Genomic DNA, 20,697 nt, shown 5'->3' with positions numbered 1-20,697 from the left:
AGTCTCTTACTATTAAAGCCTAGAAGGATTAGATAATTATATTAGGTATATAAATCAACTTTTACCACTAATAAAAAATTATAAAATAGTCACATTTTACGAAAAAATTGATGCGGAACTGATATTTCCCTTGAGGAGGAATATTGTTGTTGCACCGGTCATGCTTTGGGAGAACGATGGAATGTCAACGGTGAAGATCTACATTCAGCCCTACTTGTTTTGCCGTGCAATAGTGTACCTTCAGTGGGATATCTAGAAAACCATATATAGAGAATAATGGCTCGGGTGGTGAAAGTGTTTCGGACTATAAGAAATCACTGGAAAAAGTCCACATTTGCTGTGTGTGTGCTGTCATATGGAGGACACTGGTTGTATGGAAAGCACTGGTTTGTATAATCAGATATACCTATGACTGTCCGTCTCTGGCTTTTATCTGTCTATAAACCCTTTTTCTCATTTGATGTACATATCAGTGAGTTCTAATATTTTTTCACAGTGACAGTGTGCTGCGACGAGAAGCATGTATAGAGGCCAGGGTAAGGGATATTTAGTTTGAAAATAGCTCGCACTCTCTCCCCCAGATTTGATAATGTATTTAAGGTTTTAGCTTTTATTAAATATAATAATTTTGATACCCAGAACCTTAAGGTTCCCTACATTGAAATAATATGGTTTTAGCTTTTGTCAACTTTAATAACTTTGATACCCAGCTTCCTAAGTTTCCCTACATTTAAATATATTGTATTTGATGGTTTCACAGGAATTTGGTCATCAGTCAATTGGACCTCAGGAGCATCTGAAGAAAGCCACAGTCATTCTGAATCCTGCTGCCTGTAAAGGGTACGATTATACTGATTTATGTCCCTCACTGTGTAATAAATCAGATAGGTTTTACATTGGTTTTATTTAGCCATGTCAGTTTGTTTGTGTTAACAATAGTTACATTTTCTCTGCAGAAAAGCCAATAATTTGTTTGAGAAGAATGCAGCTCCCATTTTACACTTGGCTGGTATGGAGGTTAAAATTGTGAAGGTATCATCCTGTGCCCAGGTCCTTTTTTTTACACCTTTTTTGCATGCATTTTTGAACTTATTGATTGTTTGCTATCTGTTTTTCTGTCATGTAAAAGACTGATTATGAAGGCCAGGCGAAAAAGCTCATGGAATTGATGGAGCAAACAGATATGCTGATCATTGCTGGTGGTGATGGGACATTACAGGAGGTACAAAAGTATCTTAATAAAGTGGTTTCAGACAACTTGAGCATATTTAATAAATGTTTTCATGCCTTGTATTTGACACATGTTTTCATGCATTGTATTTCACACAGGTGATAACTGGCCTACTGCGCAGAGCAGATGAGGTAATTACTAGTAATATATTTGTTTTAAGACTAAGTTATATTGAACATTCCCATGTTTTCTGAATTTGAACTACTGCAACCACAGGAGAACTTCAGTAAAATTCCAATCGGTTTCATTCCCCTGGGTTCCAGCAACTCTCTAAGTCAGAGTTTGCATCTAGTTTCAGACAACAAAGTACAGTAAGTTTCATGACTTCACTTTTCAAAGAGAATTCTTTGCCCAAATGTTTGTTGTGATCAAATTGTAATAAGATGTTTCTGTTTTTTAGGCACATTACCTCAGCAACCCTGTCAATACTGAAAGGAGAAACGGTTCCACTGGATGTTCTGCAAATAAAAGTGAATTTGACAGGCATTTTGAAAGAGAACTCAAGATTTGACAGCATCGACTATTTTCATTCCTTCACACAGAGCTGATTGTGTATTTCTGTTCTTAGGGTGAGAAGGAGCAACCGGTGTTTGCTTTGTTATGCTTACGTTGGGGTGCATTTAGAGATGTCGCTTCTTCTATTAGCAAGTATGCTTCTGCTTCATTTTTTATTCGCAGCATAAATAAATAGAAAATGGGAATTTGTATTTTTAACTTGATTTGATTTGATTCTTTCTTGTCAAGATATTGGTACCTTGGCCCCTTGAAAACAAGAGCCGCACATTGGTTTAGTAGCCTTAAGGTGAGTGCAGTGCTTCATTGACATTGATCATATTTCAGTTACATCATATATGAGGCCTACATAATAGTGAGTATTAGATTAATCAGATTATCTTCTCTCCTACAGGAGTGGCCACAGAGTCACCAGGCGTCCCTCTCCTATCTGGCTCCTGTACCTCGTCCACCTGACCTGCCCACTGAAATACCACACAGACCCAACCTCCTTTACCGCATCTACCGCAGACTCCACAACTACTGGAACCCTCCTATAGAAGGTATTTGATCATTTTTACAAATATTTTTTTATATACATAAAACATAACATAATGAATTAGGACTGGCCATTGACACAAATTTCACGATTTAGTTCGATTCGGATGCTTGTGATTCGATTCTGATTTTGATTCAGTTCGATTAGATATTAATTCATTTTAATAAAATATCAGAGATGCACACCATGACACTTTTTCTGAAGGAAAAACTAATCTCTGTCAACTAATGCTGTAAATTAGGGAATCCTGTCAGTTGCTACATAACTCCAATATTGAAGGTTAAAATTAATACAAATATTTAAATAACATATAAGGACGTTTTTTTAATCAATAGAGGTTCATCAAAATGAGATCGATTAAAATCTCAAAATCGATATTTTCAGCCCAGCCCTAATATAAATATTGTTACTCTGATATTGTCTCAAAGCAGGTTCAGACTTATTTTTAAGAAATCCACGGCAATTCGTGTGTATCTGTTTATATCTAGTATGTCATTCTTGTTTAAATCCGTTTGTGTTGGTAGAGCCACCGGTAGAACCCGAGCCAGAGCGATGGGAGAGCAGAGACATTTCCACATTGGAGCTCTCAGTTAGCACACACAATAAGAACCCCGTGAAGAGAGTGAGTACTGACAACACTCGTTATTGGAATATTTTGTATATCTAAATGTAAAATAGCCTTGAGGTTTTGTTCTGATTGTTATTGTCCACTGTTTTCAGCGTGTGGATGATTCTATGCTGATAACTCTGGACCCAGACTCCCTCACAGTGGGTCAGTTCATCACTGAGGGGTGAGTGTAAATCATTATATATTATAATAACTTATATTATTTATAATTATAATATAACATCATTGTATATTATAATAATATATTATTATAAATAATTTATAATAAATACTGCAATATTCCATAACTTAAGAATTGTCCATTTTGATTTCAAGGTAAATGTAAAGAAATAATAGTAAATTTAAAATAATAATTTAAAATAAAAAGTCAATTTTAATAAAAACAATTCCATTCATTATTATTTTTCAATAAAATATGAATAATAAACTCAGCTTTTTGTGAGATAAAAAAATTATAGTTTGTGTTGTGTTTTGAATAATTATTTTTCAATTTAATTTCCCATCTGAACTTTTATAAGGTCTCATAAACCCCTGGCCTAAAGAATAAATTTGTGGACATGAATGAATATTGATTTATGTCATGCAGGACTAAGAAAGCAGTAAACCCAATGGAGTCCATAGAAAATACTTTGCAGATAGAAGCCAGTGCTGCTTGTCTCAATCTCCCAGAGGTCAGTATGTTTCGGAAGTTTTTGGAACTGATTTCTTCATTGATTTAAGCTGTGATACAGCCGTTCTCATCTATTGCGTTTCTTCTCCTGTCCACAGGAGGGCGCCGGATTTTATGGCATTGACAATGAGGAATACGAGGCAATGTCTGTGGAAGTGAGACTGTTGCCACGGAAACTGAGGTTCTTTTGCAGTGCTGAGCGCAGAGAGCAGCTTGCACAGGCTCAGTGATGACAGTGCCGTGATAATGTTGGTTACGTAACAAATTGTGTATAGGACTGCAGATCCTTTGAGACATTTTGCTAAAACTACAAGAGACAAACTGGAAAACCAGTGGAGTCAAATGAACTTTGAGTTGCCATAAAGTCATCACACTCTAACAAGAACATTTTGTTTTCTATGGACCTTAAAGAGTTAATTCACCCAAAAAAATTAAAAACTTGTCATTAATTACTCACCCTCGTGTTGTTCCAAACCTGTAAGACTTTCATTCATCTTCAGAACACATGAAAATATTTTATTTAAATCTGAGAGCTACAGCTACGCAACTACCCACTTTGATGTTTAAAAAAGTTCATAAAAAGATTGTAAAACTAATCCATGAATTGAGCGGTTTAGCTCAAGACTCGATCGCTTTATATGAACAGAATTCAGGCTTTTATTCACATATAAACATTCATCATCTTACACATCAGTTGTGGTAAAAAGGTTCATTCCAATGAGGTTCATTCTCGTACGTCAAGCGGTTCGCTTGAGCTCGCTGATCAATATATGTATATAAAAGCCTAAATTCAATCTGTTCATCGTATAAAGTGATCGTGTCTCTTCTGAAAATGTGTACTAAACTGCTCAAATCATATGGATTAGTTTTACAATCTCTTTATGAACTTTTTGAAGCATCAGTTGTGTAGCATTCTATGGAGGAACAGAAATCTATCAGATTTCATTCAATTATCTTCATTTGTGTTTCAAAGATGAACGAAAGTTTTACGGGTTTGGAATGACATGAGGGTGAGTAATTGACAAGTTTTTCATTTTTAGGTAAACTGAACCTTTAATGGAAAGGCAGTTTATGTCTCAAAAATTGTGTCATTTTTATGTTTTTTAACAGCATGGATGAGGTTGACATTCTGTTATTAACTTATTATAGTCCAAACTGGTTTATTTTGAGATAATGTTTTTGGGAGTGCAAACAAAGCTCTAGAATTTTCTTGATACAAGATACTGGAAATGTCTAACCAGATAAGAACCAAGAAATAAAGACATTATCAATCTCCTATTTTAAAAGGCTTTTCCATGCATTTTTGATCATTTCAGCTGATAGTATTTTGTCTTAAATCTACCCTCAAATACTGTGCAGACAAAACATGTGATAGAAAAGAAAGAACCGTTTATTTCAAAATGGCAGTGAATAAGAATCACTGGCTTTAAAACAACAGACACATGCTGTTAGTTTGTATAACTGTATAGGTAGTGTGTAAGACAAAGGCATTACACTAGTGCTTTGTGATACCAGTAGAGTAAAACTCGACATTCATTTAGCTTGTTATTATGACAAAGACTTGTGCAACACTTAGATAACACACAAAAAGTATCTCACATACACAACACCAGACAATTCCACCTGTACAATTATGTTACATGGCTGCTTAATATACAATCTCCATTCATTTACAATCAGACACTAAATAACCAACCAACAGATTTATAATACAGAAGTTCTCAATTTCTCTGATAGATAAGAAATGTACAAACTAAATTCACATTTAAGCAAATCTAGGTTATAAGCAACAGTATTGTTTATTGTTAATTTAAATTATGTTAAATAAAATATTTAAAGTACCTTTGTCCATCCAACTGTTACAAACCAGAGTGCCTGCACTCGTTCCTAAGAAATCAATTATCACAATGCGTTATTTTGTTAGCAGGTTAAAATTTAGATGGATAGTGACTTTATTCTGAACAGGTCAAGTAAATGCTTTTCCATTCATGTTTTCTTTTGAATTTCACCTAAATTAATGCAGCTCTACAAATAATTTGATTAATTAAGGATCCAGTTTGAATTTTCACAGGATGAACATATAAACACACACAAATCCACAAATTAATCAGCCTTGTGAGGTCAGTGAGGCTGCTGTTATTCTGAAATTATCGACCCAAACACTTTTAAATAAGAAATCGCAAATATATACAAATTCAAAAGTCTTTCACAAGTCATAATCATGAGCATTCACTGATGACAAAGACAGGAATAGAATCACATTCATTTCTTTCATAGCAAATTAAGTGACTCAAAAAGCTGAATGTAACATTTCTGTGTCATTTGCATCATATGTGCATCAGCCGGTGCATTAAATGTCAATTTACATTCAATACCAAGGGTGATCGTGATTAAAGGCCTGAATTCAGCATGAACAAACACATTTTATGCTCCATTTCATCAGTATGTAATAACAGCATTGAAATGACATTTGGGGAGTGAAATAAGAATGACAGAATCTTCTACAGTATTGTTCATTCCCATTAACATACATGAATAATTTCTGTGCCAAACTTCAGTAGCAAAACTGATTGTGTCTCTTTGTTCATGCACAATAGATCACAAATAACACAACGAACACACTGACAGATGCCAGTTTTTTCCCAAAACGAAATGACTGGTTCACATGTAAATGATTAAGTTAAAAAAAAACGTGGCAGAGATTGTGAAAATCTTCCCCATCACAGTAGTGTGTAATATGCAACAACAATAAAACCTTTAGAAATACAGATATGACATTCAAAGCAAACTTTACCAAACCGTTGTTACCAGCAAAAAAACAGGAGGATCCAGGAAGTGAGAGTTGCTTTTCCGATTCTCTGGTGTCCAAGTGAAGGAGATTTATATCCACTGGGGACGTCACATCAGTTCCCCCAGACAGCACTGGCTAGAAGAACAAAGTCACAACTGAAGACCACAGATTGAAAAGCGGTAGAGAGAGGCACAGAGATCATGTTTTGGAAACAAGCTTAGGCAGAGTTGAGAAGAAATCCAAGATGGCTAGAAGGATACGAAGCACACAGGCAGACAGACAAACAAGCAGAAAGACGTCACTGGATTGACTGGCCGCAAAGTGCACAAAAAGCCTGCAGTCAGATTGCACCTTGCTGGTGTTGGCAGTATCAGTGTGGTCCAGAGGTGTCAGGAATGGCTCCTGAGTTAGCCAAGCCAGAGAAAGAGAGAGAAGAAAGCAGGTAATCAGTAGGCAGTGGGTTGTAGCCCTAATAGAAAATGGGCTCCAGAGACAGAGTGTCTTACGGGCAGCAGGGGTTGTCGATAACCAGCATGACGTCGATGCCGTAGATTTCCAGCAGATCGACGAGAAAGCCACGGTCGGCCTGAGGATCCAGCCCCATGGCTCTCACGTGCTCAGCGGTCAGGGTAGGATCAGCGCTCGCCGCCAACTCAGACAGGGTCTGGAAGATTCTGTTGTTCTGTTCCATGAAAAACCTGGATCAAAAACAGTGGCAAATTCCATACAGATTAATTACAGCAACATGAAGTTCATTTTCCCATTGGTTTTCACAAGAAAAAGGTAAAAATAAATCCAAACATGAAAAACAGTGTGCTTCCACACCTTTAGATTTATATTATATTAGACACTCAAGAAATATTTGCTTGATGTATAAATAAGGCTTTTTGCATACTAAATGCAAAGCATAACAATGCATGTTACATGTGCAAATGTATATGGCATTCACACACATATACTAGCATTCAAAAAATCTGGGGTCAATAAAGTTTTTTCAGCAAGGATGTATTTAATTAATCGAAATTATCAGTTAAGACGTTTATAATGTTACAAAAGATTCCTTTTAATTGCTCTTCTTTTATATTAAGGAGCATATATATATATATATATATTAAAATAGAAACAGTTATTTTAAATTGTAATAATATTTTACAAATAAATGCAGCCTTGGTGAGCATCATAGACTTATTTCAAAAAACAGTGTAGAAAGAGAAATTTATTTAATCAAACTATCCAAAATTCAAAGTATAAAAATATAGTATTGGATTTTTTTCTTTTTCAAACAATACTGTATATGCGTATGGTTTCATTAAGCTTAAAGCTTAAACTATTTTCATAGAAAGTGTATTGAGTTGTTCCATTTCCAAACACTCTTTCAGTCTCACTAAAAACTGCTGATGTGATAAACTGAGGTGTGTAATTCCATCACGTACAAAATGAAGAGTTCTTCCTCATTAGATGTGCAGTCTCCATCCACCTCCTGAGAGTACAGCAGCATCTGCCTGCAACGATAGCAACATCGTCATATGCCTGTGGAATTATGTTTTCATGTGTTTTTTTCCCACCTCATATGCCTTTAAGATTTTAAAAGGCTGGTGTACCTCTGCTCACAGAGCTTGCGATACTTCTCTCGGTCCGCACTGTTGAGTCTAAGCAGAGGCTGGAGGCTCTCTCTGTGTGTCTTTACATTCTGATTGTCAATGTAGACATCATACAGCTCCTTCTTTTCCTCAAAGATCTTCTCTGTAGTACCTGAGAACCCAAATAAAAATAAAAATAAATCAAAAATGCAATTCACAGACACTCCACTGATTTATCCTTACTAATACTACGTTACAGGAAATTATTCTTTCTTGAATTTATCAACTAATACAGATGTTTGAGGAAAAGATTCTTGTTTTTTTGAGGATCAACCAAGAACTACACTCATTCTGAATTTAAAAATTATTTAGCATCTACTGTTTACAATGGTTAAACCATTTTGTGTCTGTGGAATTATGAATTTTGCCAACTTCAGTCCTTCTCTTGACTGAGAGACTTACAGGCCACATAAGACAGCTCAGCCTCAAGAGCAGTGATGTCAGCAACGTTGATGTAAAAGAAGGGGCGGAACTCCGGAACAGTCAAGCCCATCCCAGGAATGGACACATTAGCAAGGCAGCAGCAACAGTATACTAATGGATGCAAAACAACACATAGCAAAATAATCATGAGTTAAACATGAAAACACCCAGAATTATATAATAAAACTTACAGATTAAAATAAATGCACAAATCATTAGCTGTTTCCATTCGTGCTTTAAAAATGACTTGCACTTTTTTTTGTGTGATATCCCAAAATTCACATAAAAACAGGTGGATGAAAAACATAGCTAATGACAAGACATTGGCAATTGCATGTCGATAATCTATAATATTGGATTCTCAAGTTATTTTAATGGTGTATTCACACTTGTAGTTCGGTTCACTTGGTTCGTTTGGTCCGTTTGGTCCGGACCAAAAAAAAAACATTTAGTCCTTTTCCGCTATATGTTCACATAACCATGTTAACACACCAAACCTAAAAATACCGAACCTAAAGGCATAGAGATATGTTCACAACCTGATTGATCGACTTTTATTATATATTTCGCGTCAGAACCAACCGAACATCCAAAACAAGGCTGTGTGCTGGGCTAAATGCGCTAGTTGTATGTACGTAGCCTATAAGCCTTTCATGAGTTCTCAGCTGGTCAAAATTATGAACTCATGAAGAGCTTATAAAATGTGTAAAGTAGTCAAAACAGCGGCCAAAATCCCTCCGTCACACACACAAACACAGATCTGCTGCGCACCAGGGTTCGTTTTAATCTAACCAAACATGCCAAGTGTGAACATACCCTTAATTTGTTATGGAAAAATAAGTAGAAATGTTAGCTATGTGTCAATGTGCATGTTAATGGACTTCCTCTCTCACCTCGATAGCAGACCACACCGACAGGGGGAGGAGAGAAAATGAGGATGCGTTTCCTGAGCAAAGCAAACTTCCACAGCACCATGATCTGCTCTCCAAAGAAGCGGATGAACTGGGACATGCAGCCAGCCGGATGTGTAATCTAATCCAAGGAGTACAGAGAAAGTGACTAAATTTGTTGCTTCAGATTTCTAATGAAATGACTCCACATATACAGACACACCACACATATTAAAAAGGTCCTTTAAGTTTATAAAAAAGAAAGTATGACAGCCTTTAGATCATAAGGAAAATGATGAATAATAAAATAATTATTAATAGCCATTGAACTAAGTCAGGGTAGCAGCATTTATTTTTTGACAGGAATGAAAACTAGGCTGTGCGGGATAGAATCACAGTGTGTTCTGTTCAATGGTTCGTACAGTTGCCACATACCAATCGTCCAGCCGACAAAACTTCCTTCCGAAAGAAGAAAAAAATTCAGTAGACAAAAACTCCATAAACCAGTTCTGAAAGTTGTGAGTAGGACCTTTATTCACACCACTGTAAAAGACTGTCCCTCACAGCCTCGTTTTCATCGGTTAAATTCAATATGGCGTCTACCCTGACTAAGGTCTATTCAGCCAATAATTATGGCCATTTAGCTGATTAATAGAAGAGGTTATTTAATCTTGTATCATCTTTAAAATCCTCTGACAGGCTTGTCAGTGCATATTACATTTATTTAAAGTTCAATGAGCAATTTTGGGTTTCATATTTTGTGAATTTCTTTTTTTTTTTTTATAATTATATGTACTTTTTGTGTACTTCATGCTTGATATCATTACATTTTATTATTTACCGGCAATTTTATGTAACTATAAAAACCATAAACATTTAGATTGTGCATATTCAAGACTGAACAAGGCCTCAATAAACAATATAACCACATCTAGTTCTGAGCATAAGTATACATCAGCATATTTATCTCCTCATATGGAATTCTTCTTTAACAATAGAGGATCTTGTGGTTTTTACACAGGCAAATTTGTCTCACAATAGTTTTTGTTTTACTCCACGAAACTGAACTCTCCCATGCTTATGCTGCTGTCAGGATGTGCAGAAGTAATGCACTCTGATAAATCAGTAACACGAAATTCCCTGAGTGGCCTGGCCTAGATTTCTTAAGAAACTAAAAAATAACTTCAAAAAAAAATCTAATTATCTAAAGCTACTAACATTAAAAAAAATTTAATGAAGAGATCTTTAAAAAAGCTGAAGCTTTGATTAGTGGCAGACAATATTGAGTTATATCTTCAAACCTTCATCTCTGGATGCATGCAGCGGTTGACTATGGGACCAAGAGCGCTGGTCGGGCAGGCTGTGACCAAACCGTTTCCTCCTGGGGGCAACACTGCCTTTTTATCCTCGTAGAAAGCTTCCAGTGGAGAGTACTGGCCTGGACACTGCAACTGGTGCCTGTAAGAATGCATTTGCAGAATTAAAGCTGGTGTAGGCAATGTTTTTCATAAACACTTTATGTTATACTGGTTGAAACTCTCTTCACATCCTGATAGTAATGAAGAATTTATTCATTCATAAACCAATTCAGCCGTATCTGACTCTTGATGATTCTCTTGCCATACGTGGTTTAATAAGTCATTAAATAAGTAATTAAAACAATAATAAAATTAAGTTTATGGTTCTCTGATGTCAGTTAATGGTCACATGACATGCAGATAAACAAATAAAATATTTGTATCTTTTTTAGTAAGCGTTTTATTTAGATTGTTTTTATTTTAAAATTATTCATTTTAATTGTACATTTTTATGATTTAATTAATAGCTTTTCATTAAACTCAGAAACCCCTGCAGTTCCATCATGAACCCCAGTCTGGGAAAACATGAAATAATGTTATATTAAATACACTTAATGTTGTTGATAACAAAGAATGGAATACATTTTCTTTCTCTTTGTATTTTTATATTAATATGATACAAGATTATCCTACTCAAATCAATGTGATAAAGTTAGGTCAAAAGTAATCTAAAAGTAATCCAAGATTACATTATCTTAAATATGTTATGTAATGGATTATGTTACTAACTACAATTTTAGTCATGTAATTTGGAATCAGTAACCGACTATAATTTTTAAGTAACCTACTCAGCAATGTACTCACATCTATGGAAAATTTTAGAGTCTCCAATTCACCTATACTGCAGTTTTTTTGGAGTGCCCAGAGGAAACCCACGCAGACACAGGGAGAACATGCAAACTTCAAACAAAAAGGCCTTCTGGCCTAGTCGGGACTAAAACCGGGGTCCTCCTTGCTGTGAGGCGACAGAGATAACCACTGAGCCACTGTGCCGCCTCAGCAATTAATAATAGAGGGGGTCTACTCAAAATATTAAAAAATTTACATATATCTTATATGGAAGACTCAGGACCAAAAAATCTGAATGCAATGAAAGGATGTCCTACCGGCCTGTCAACCTATATATTTGCATATCACGTTGTCATCATCGCATGCAACTCAGAGCTTATGTTTAATGCATAACAACATCTTACAATAGTAATGATGCGTGCAAAAGAGAAAGAGGAGGAAACATAACAAGGTAAAACGTGATGCAAAAATACACTCACCGGACTTGGTTCTCCAGGAAGTGCATGTAACGGTATAGCAGTGTGTAAGAAGGAGACAAAATCCCTACAGATTTCATCCGAGCTCCTCGTTCCAGCTCACTTTCCACAGGCATGTTGGCAAAGCACGCTAGTCCAAAGTAACACCCTTTACGGAAATATCTACAAAAGAAGACAAGCACATTTAATCTGGATTAATCTAAATACATGGCTATGTGCACAAAATTATCCCGTTTGAATGTAAGTATGAAAATACTACTAATCAAACAGTTTGCCTCACGATTACAAATTTGAGAGAAATACAATACACAAGAACAATACAAAATTCACTTTTTTAATGGCCAATATTTGGATTGAAAACATTTATTTCATTTTTAGGTTGTTGGTTAAAATGTAACATGAAAAACAAATAGATACCATAAAGGATTTTATAATGTGAGGGCCAGGGCAAATGTAACACTAGATATGAAATAGAAATTGTATGACTTAATTTAATCTGAATTTGATGTATTTCAATAAAATAAAATAAACTCACTTAACTCCTACTTAAACTTTGTTTAAACTGTGCAGAAAAGTATTGTAGTGTGTTTTACAAATTTTAACAGTTAAATCAAATGTTTATTAGAGGAAGGTAGTTTTGCAGTAATTAGTAATGCGTTATGTGTAAAAAGTTAAAAAATACTACAATTGCCCTCAGCCCCTTTTTAATGCAATGGGATTAAAGAGATTCCTACATGAAGTCACTTGAGATCCGATGAGAGCCGCTCGCCATTGACTTGAACTCTACTCCCTCCAGATTCATATCGTGAGGTAGGCACCATTCTATCATGTTCCCTGTAAAAGACACAATGTGGGCCTATGTAAACATTTGTGAAGCTGTTGGACTAGGTTTTAGTCAAATAGTGTTTGCAGAAGAACACAAAAACTCTCCAAATGCCTTTCTCTGCTAAACTTCCTAGAAGCAAAAGAGGAAGTTGGATAAGAACAGTACAGTAGTCTGCCGGATGACTTATACAACTCTCACTTCATATTCTATGTATTTCCTTACTAGTGATGACAACACAAATCCTCCCATATAGGAAAAATGAGGGTGCCTCGGTCACAAACACACATTATTGCACAGGGTGTTATTGCACACATCTGTGATAAACAAGTTGTCAGTTTCTGAATTAAAAGAAACATTTTGATATGTTTTGTGTAGCTAACAGTAAAAAGTAAAAAATAAGTGGTGTAATGGTTTGGAGACTGCAATAAAAAAATAAAAACCTCATAAAAAGTATGAAATAAAATAAAAAGTAAGAAAAATAATGTAGTTCAGAAAAATATTTTATTGTTAATTAATGAAAATATATTGTTTATATTAAACTAAAAATGTTTAAATTTTCCTCTTCATCATCTCTGACATTCTTGTTTGTGAATGCCACTTATACAATTTTTTTTTAAAATCTCAATCAGTCATTTCAATCACATTACCGGTATTTGATGATTAACCTCACCCGATCTGGTGTCGAAAGTCACAACGAACACAGCAACAATCTGATCTTTTTCTTCCCATCCAGACCCAGTGATCCTCCGATCCCTGACCGACAGCCCATGGAAGGCGCAGTCTCCCTCTTCATCAGTGGCAGAAGCATCTCCTCCCGGGCCGCTGTGTTCATAGGGAGAATGTGCACTTTCACCTGGAACAGCTGTTACACTATTCGGTCTCGCTGGGCTTCTGTTTAGGGAGATATCTAATCCTACACTGCCCTCGGTCGGGTAACTCGATAGACCGGATTGTATTGAATCCCCAGTCTCTGGTGATGGAACTGATGGGGCAAGTTCGGCCGGGGGAACCTCCTCCCAGTCCAGCAGCGGGGCGCGATCCGATTGCTCGACCATAGCGTTTTTCGATATTGACTATCGAAGAAATAAACAAAGTCGTCGGACTCGGAGCACTCAGTCGGAGCGACCAATGCCACGCAAGAAACGGAACATAGCGCTAGTTGCGATACAAATCCCTAAATGTAGTAACACAGACAGGGTAACATACGCTACCCAGGCGTACACTGTTTTGATGATGTCACACACTTCCGCTCACGTGGTGCAAAAGCGTTCTTGATATCAACCTCCACCCACCCGAAAAATAAATACACCATGATGTTGTCTGTGTGCGCAGTCCCCTAAAATAAATATTTTGACGACTTTTAACGACAATAATTAGCTTTCTTAACAGTCAGAATTCATGTTTTTGGAAACCACACATTTAACTTTTTGTTTTTAAATGTTTTCTATTTAAATGAGCAAATAATACATTGTGAAAGTGTCGATATCTGTGTAGTCGTCCTTTAAGCATATGAAGGCACGAACATTTAAATATAGAAATACTTATGATGATTCTGTGATTCATTTCACACACAAACGTCACGCCTTCCTGTTTGGATCATAACAAATCTTTTCGGAGAACAGATCCAAAAGATTCGAGTCATTAGTGTGTTAATGTGTGAAGCGGCGATCGGTTCAAGTCAAACACACCTACTGAGTAAATCTAAACGCTTAATACTAGTTAGCAGAGTTAATTAATGGTCGAGTCCCTCCGCCCACAGTTAAAGGACCTCGTTAACTTTGACGCACCAAGTTCAGGCGTTGTCGGCCGAGAGCTCATTTCAGGGTAAGTTGGAACTGCATTTATGTTCAAAACAGCAAAATATCACAATGGAAGCGATATATTGTGAAAGAAGAATTTGTAAATAGCTATGTTGCCCTACTAACAATAAATCATCCTTTGAGGCCTAGCTAAGGAGACTGCTCATATAGGCCTAACATCAAATAGCCTAACATAATCCTGATTATGTTTGCCCGCATGTCTTTATTTCAAATATATATATTGTGTAAAAATTAAACCTCAACACATCTCAATTGTTATAATTCGTTTTAATAAACCCATATAGGCCTACACCATATGAAAGGTGCACATGAAATGCAATTAAGTTATTTTATTGGCCATCTGTCAACCCACTTTCTAGTTCTTGGTATTGCGTTGACCAACCCATATTGGCTGAAGGCTAATTTACAGTATGGTAGTTGCCTGTCCCCTTTAGAATAAATCTGTGAAATTGTTTTTTTTCTTCTTTTGATTGTAGTGGTCTGAAATGGCCTCTGTGAATGTAGCACCGCAGCACCTGAACTTCTCCAGCAGTGGGGAGGAGGACAGCAGTGACAATAGCTTTGATGAATGGGCACACAGAAGTGTTTCGGTCAGAAGCCCCTGTCGGACGCCCCGGATACAGCGCCACCGCACCAGGAGCATCACCGTTTCCCCTTCCATCCTTACTTCTCCCATACCGTATGCTGCCTGGAAAAATCTCCGGCTTTGTGACTCGCCCAGTACACCAAAGGTAATCTTCCAGCTCTACAGTTTCATGTGAACTTTGATGCAATAACAGTCTACTTTATACTTTTGTATGAGCAATTCATATACAGTTGGCCCTATAAAGATTTATATTTACATCATCCAACTCCCTCCACTTATAGAGTTTGCTGTCTAAATCGACCCTCCCTTGCTCTAGCAGCAAGCTGTGTCGCAGTCAAAGATTCCTTCGTCTGCCTAGTGCTTTTGACCATGTGCCCTCAGTGAACGTTAACCCTTTCACACCAGAAACGGTGCGCAGGAACAGTGAACACCACAAGAGGAAGAGCCAAAGGAGTGATGATTATGAGGATGATGCACAAAGGTAACACAGCACTTGCATATAAGAAATGCCCATTATGGAACTGGAATCACATTGAAGTACCTTATTTCAACAGATCTATGGACACTCAGAACTCATCAGAGGATGAAAGTTTCTTCCTCCCCTCAAAGGTATGGTTTCAAAGACCATAGTAGTTCATCCTTGTCTTTTATGTAGTAGGTTTATAATACTTCATAATCCCGCCGGAAGCTTTGGTAAATCTGTGTTCTCTCACATGGTCTCCCATCTGTTGGCCTTCAGAGGCCAGCAGTGTCATCCCGCATGCTGTCACGTTATGAGAGTGAGTTTCTAGAGCTGGGCTGCATCGGCGGGGGCGAGTTTGGTTCCGTGTATCGATGTGTGAAGAGGCTGGATGGTTGCATGTACGCCATCAAGCGCTCACGCAGGCCAATTGCAGGCTCCGCCAATGAGTGAGTCAGCACTGCCACAGTGCTTAATAATCTTTTTTCAAATGGACCCTTTTAACGTTTCCGGGGTTCTCAGAAGCAGAAGTTATCATAGTTGGGTGAATTTGTAATCGTGACCGGGAGATGACCGCAAACATCAATTGTGTATTCCCATTTGCTCCAATAGCCAATGAAAAAAAGCCATGGTAGGGGTTCCATGACTTTGCAAAAGAGGGGTAAAAAATATACAATCTTAAAAATAAAGGTTCTTTTTTGACATCAGCGGTTCCATGAAGAACTTTTAACATCCATAGAACCTTTCTATTGCTTGAAAGGTTCTTTAGAGTGGATAAAGGTTCTTCACATTGACGACAAATTATTTATTTTTTAAAAAGAACTGTTCACTGAAAGGTTCTTTAGGGAACCAAAAATTGTTATTTTATGGCAACGCTTTGAATAGCTCCTTTTGGAAAACTTAAACAGTGTAGAGAAATGGCTTGCAGCAGTCAGAAGAAAGAATGTCAAAATTGAGGTCATTCCCTCAGCCGTCATATTAAAAACATCTTTGCAGCAGTGTTTAGTTTATATTTTGGAATTTACTGCCAAGGTAATACAACACCAAGTATAGCATTATACATGTTGTTAATAATAATATTTATTTATTTATAAATGAAAAAATGTACTAGATTTGCGATGTTGATAATTGTGTAAACGTCTCATCGTATAGTCTGTGAAAAGGGTCCATTTTAAAACCTCCTATTTGTATCCGTGAACTTAAATGTCCTTATTGAACTAAGGCCTAATCCTGGTTTAATCTAAGCCCTATGTGAAGTTGGGTTAAGATTTTTGTGATTCCTTGATTAATCTTAGACCTTATTAATGTAAAACAAGTTCCTTTTTTCAGACAGTTGGCCTTAAAGGAAGTGTATGCCCATGCGGTGTTGGGCCATCACCCTCATGTTGTCCGATACTACTCAGCATGGGCAGAAGATGACCACATGATTATACAAAATGAGTACTGTGATGGTAGGACAGAAAATCACAATACAACATATTGTAGATGGTTATATGTTTGTATATTGGTGTTTTTGTTTTTTTTAACTCTCAATGTTTTTTGTTCTTGTAGGTGGTAGCCTCCATGATGCTATAACTGAAAAGGAGGAGCAAGGGGAGTGTTTCAGAGTTCCTGAGCTAAGGGATCTGCTCCTACAGGTCTCCATGGGGCTCAAATACATCCACAGCTCAGGCCTAGTGCACCTCGACATTAAACCCAGTGAGCTCTGTCTCTCTTTTGTTGTTTTTCCACATGCTTCCACCACTTAATGAGACATTTGACTTTTTGACTGGCACATGCTTAAATTTCCATCCTTTTCAGGTAATATTTTCATCTGCCGTCGACCCAGCTCGAGTGCTGGTGGAGAGGGAGACAGTGAAGAAGAGGATGAAAGCCCCTCCTCTGGGGTTGTATATAAAATTGGTATCATCTTACCTCTCTGTTTTCAACCCTTAAATGCATAAGTGTTTTCCATTATTATTATTATTATTATTATTACACATTGAGGTATTTAATGATCCGGAAGGTTTCGCTAACATGGATGGATCTCTAAATTGCCCCACAATAGGATAAAATGAATGTCCTGAAATAATTACTGATCACAAACATAATTTTTTTCACCAAAACCTTAATTAAATCTTTCATTTAGCCTAAAACTCAAATTTAATTTGGGTAACTGAGCTTGTTATGCTGTTTAGGGTGATGCATTAAACTAGTCATAGTACAGTTCTTCAGCAACAAGCTGCCTCGTGATTATTTCAGCCGAACAAATGTAGCATATTACTGTTCTAGCATAAATTTTTAGTATGGTTAAAGGGATAGTTCACCCAAAAATGAAAATTCTGTTAGTATTTATTCACCCTCATGTTGTTCCGACCCCGTAAGACCTTCGTTCATCTTCGGAACACGAATTAAGATATTTTTGATAATCTGAGAGCTGGATCACTCCTCCATAGGCTTCTTCAGGGATTGAAATTTGCCGGCCCCGAAAAGTCATTAAAGACATCGTTAAAATAGTCCAAGTGACTACAGCGGCTCAATCTTAAGTTTATCAAGCGACGAGAATACTTTTTGTGCCTAAAACAAACAAAAATAACAACTTTATTTCAACTATTCATTTCCTTCTCTGTTGGCCTCTAGTCAGTTAACTTGGTATGATTGCGTAGAGCTACGTCACACGTAGGCTCACTATTGGCCGACGCTGGTCATGTGTGTGATCCGTGTGACGTACAACAACAGAAGCTTACGCCATTATACTAGTGAACTGACTCGAGGCCCAGGAGAAGGAAATGAATAGTTGAAATAAAGTCGTTGTTTTGTTTTGCGCACAAAAAGTATTCTCGTCGTTTGATAAACTTAAGATTGAGCCACTCTAGTCACTTGGACTATTTTAACAATATCTTTAATGAATTTTCGGGGCTGGCAAGTTTCAATCCCTGAAGAAGCTTATGGAGGAGTAATCCAGCTCTCAGATTTCATCAAAATCATCTTAATTCGTGTTCCGAAGATGAACGATGAACAACATGAGGGTGAGTAAATACTGACAGAATTTTCATTTTTGGGTGAACTAACCCTTTAAGTCTGTCCAGCTGTCCATACAGCATACATGTTAACCTGTTGAGGCTTATCCATGTTGTGCACACAAAATATTCGCTAACACAGTCAAAACAAGCCATCAGAGAAGTGCTAATAAAATGTCAGCATTTTGATGTTTATATATCATTAATAGCTGATATCATTGGTCCCTTGTTCTTTAGGTGACTTGGGTCATGTGACATCCATCTCAAGCCCTCAGGTAGAGGAAGGGGATAGCCGTTTCCTGGCCTATGAGGTCCTGCGAGAGGTACAATATCTGTTTGAGCTTTCTCAGGGTGTTTAGTTTGCTGCAGAGGTTAAACTGCACTGCACTGATCTTATATACAATGACAAAACAAGATAATTGTGGATGTGACCAATTTTTTTTTTTTTTTTTGCTGGTTGCATTTTGCTTTTTTGTTTACAGGACTACACGCATCTTCCTAAAGCAGATATTTTTGCGCTGGGCCTGACAGTTTTATTAGCTGCTGGAGCTCCACCACTTCCTCAGAATGGAGACAACTGGCATAGCCTCAGACAGGGTGAGCTATCCAGCCTGCCCCAGGAGTTACCAGCACCCTTTAAAGACCTTTTAAAGGTACTGTTTGAGTAAGCACATCTGGGTGGTTCATTGCATTCCCTTTAATGGTTTCGACAACGTTGGTTAAGTTTCTCAAAATAATCAGTTCACTACTTGACCTCAGAGACTAAATGTATGAATCCATTGTAAACGAAAAACTTCAAAACCACCAGCATATTCATGAGAATTCTTCATAATGGCAGAGAACTGAAACCTAAAGTAACAGCATTCAGAGGGGGTCTAATTCCATTTAAATGACAGTGGTGTGGTTATCTCGTATTCTATTTGTCTTGGGTGATTTAAAAAAAAAAAAGCATGTAATTTTATTCCACCAGCAGAGGGCATAGAACCAACTATCATAAAATGGTGATCCTTGTCGTTTCGGTGCAGTCCTCTGCAGTTCTGAAGAATTCTCATGAATATGCTGGTGGTTTTTGAAGTTTTGTTTACCATGGATTCATACAGTCACTGAGATCAAAATTGAAAACCTAATATGGACAGTACATTTGTATTTGATAGACTATGTTAGATCCTGATCCTACTAAAAGGCCATCTGCATCTGCGTTGTGTCGGCATGATGCACTGTGCAAGGAGAGAACTGGTAAACTGGCTGCACAGCTTCGCAAAGAGCTAAATGTGGAGAAGTTCAGAACGGCTATGCTGGAAAGGTGAGTTATCTGACATTTATACTATACTGTAGTTCTCTATTTAATAAGGTAGCATTACTTGTATTGTTTACTTCCTTGAAAAAATCACTTATGCTCAGGAATTTATTGGAACGCCTTTTATTTCTACTTAGAGAACTCAAGGAAGCCCGACTGGCTGCTACCTCACCCCAGCAGTCATCCCAACCAGGGTCTCTTCCGAGAGCTGGGAGGAAGCTTGTGGGTAGAAATGCAGCCCGGTCTATGAGCTTTGGTTTCCCCGGATACTAGCAATGAATCATGTACTGTTTCAACATGCTTAACTGTATTTATGGAATGCAACAGTCAGGCACTCTTGCATTACTTAGCATGTCATGGTAAAAATAGCTTTTCAGATCTGGTTTTGTCTCAGACTTGACTCGTGTCAAAAACGAACACTGCCACTGCTGTTTTATGTGATGCATGAATCAGCACATATTTAAGGTTTGCTGTTGAATGCCAAATTTATCTTGTCACATAACCAGTTCATTTTAATTGTAAATAAAGTTCTTAAATGTTTTTCTGATTGATGTACCTTGAATTCAACTCTGACTATTTCCTATGGGTGATTCAGCAACATCACACTTCACAAGAAAAAGATGGCAAAACAATTACATTTCCACCAGTTATGCATTTTAGTAAGACTCGGGTGATCCTCCTCAAGAGATGTCCTAGTACAGTGGTTCTCAAACGGAGCCCCAGTATGTCTTAAATGTGTGTTATATTACCAAATTGAAAAGA

At 37.1% G+C, this 20,697-nt stretch overlaps 3 protein-coding genes across 6 annotated transcripts; 2 read left to right on the top strand and 1 right to left on the bottom strand.

The window, feature by feature from the left end:
- Positions 1-123: 123 nt before the first annotated feature.
- Positions 124-4,866, top strand: agk (acylglycerol kinase). Its single transcript, XM_077248888.1, has 15 exons — positions 124-386; positions 497-536; positions 761-840; positions 957-1,032; positions 1,130-1,222; positions 1,330-1,362; positions 1,448-1,542; positions 1,632-1,701; positions 1,800-1,879; positions 1,976-2,033; positions 2,139-2,286; positions 2,807-2,904; positions 3,003-3,073; positions 3,497-3,581; positions 3,679-4,866. The coding sequence occupies exons 1-15, from the start codon at positions 277-279 to the stop codon at positions 3,808-3,810; spliced, it is 1,269 nt and encodes a 422-aa protein (XP_077105003.1). The 5' UTR covers positions 124-276; the 3' UTR covers positions 3,811-4,866.
- An 83-nt stretch (positions 4,867-4,949) lies between these two features.
- Positions 4,950-14,029, bottom strand: dennd11 (DENN domain containing 11). Of its 4 annotated transcripts, none has more exons than XM_077248883.1 (10): positions 13,444-14,029; positions 12,682-12,781; positions 11,951-12,109; positions 10,626-10,782; positions 9,328-9,466; positions 8,414-8,545; positions 7,973-8,123; positions 7,805-7,873; positions 6,878-7,069; positions 4,950-6,506 (listed from the first exon to the last, which is right to left on the bottom strand). In XM_077248883.1, exons 1-10 carry the CDS (start codon positions 13,826-13,828, stop codon positions 6,479-6,481), a joined length of 1,512 nt encoding a protein of 503 aa, XP_077104998.1. In that variant the 5' UTR covers positions 13,829-14,029; the 3' UTR covers positions 4,950-6,478. The 4 variants fall into 4 exon arrangements, with proteins under 4 accessions (XP_077104998.1, XP_077105001.1, XP_077105000.1 ...); XM_077248886.1 differs by having other exon boundaries at positions 4,950-6,773; positions 13,444-14,025; XM_077248885.1 differs by having other exon boundaries at positions 4,950-6,502; positions 13,444-14,018.
- Positions 14,005-20,475, top strand: wee2 (WEE2 oocyte meiosis inhibiting kinase). Its single transcript, XM_077248882.1, has 12 exons — positions 14,005-14,597; positions 15,070-15,324; positions 15,461-15,660; positions 15,734-15,788; positions 15,919-16,088; positions 16,969-17,090; positions 17,191-17,337; positions 17,440-17,541; positions 18,876-18,961; positions 19,121-19,291; positions 19,793-19,941; positions 20,073-20,475. The coding sequence occupies exons 2-12, from the start codon at positions 15,079-15,081 to the stop codon at positions 20,206-20,208; spliced, it is 1,584 nt and encodes a 527-aa protein (XP_077104997.1). The 5' UTR covers positions 14,005-14,597; positions 15,070-15,078; the 3' UTR covers positions 20,209-20,475.
- The last annotated feature ends 222 nt before the right edge of the window (positions 20,476-20,697 follow it).

The sequence above is a fragment of the Siphateles boraxobius genome, unplaced genomic scaffold, assembly GCF_051911475.1.
Source record: "Siphateles boraxobius isolate OS27281-9 unplaced genomic scaffold, OSU_SipBor_1 31, whole genome shotgun sequence".
Lineage (NCBI taxonomy): Eukaryota > Metazoa > Chordata > Actinopteri > Cypriniformes > Leuciscidae > Siphateles > Siphateles boraxobius.
The sequence above is the reverse complement of the archived record's forward strand: the minus strand, read 5'-3'. Positions and strand labels throughout refer to the sequence as shown.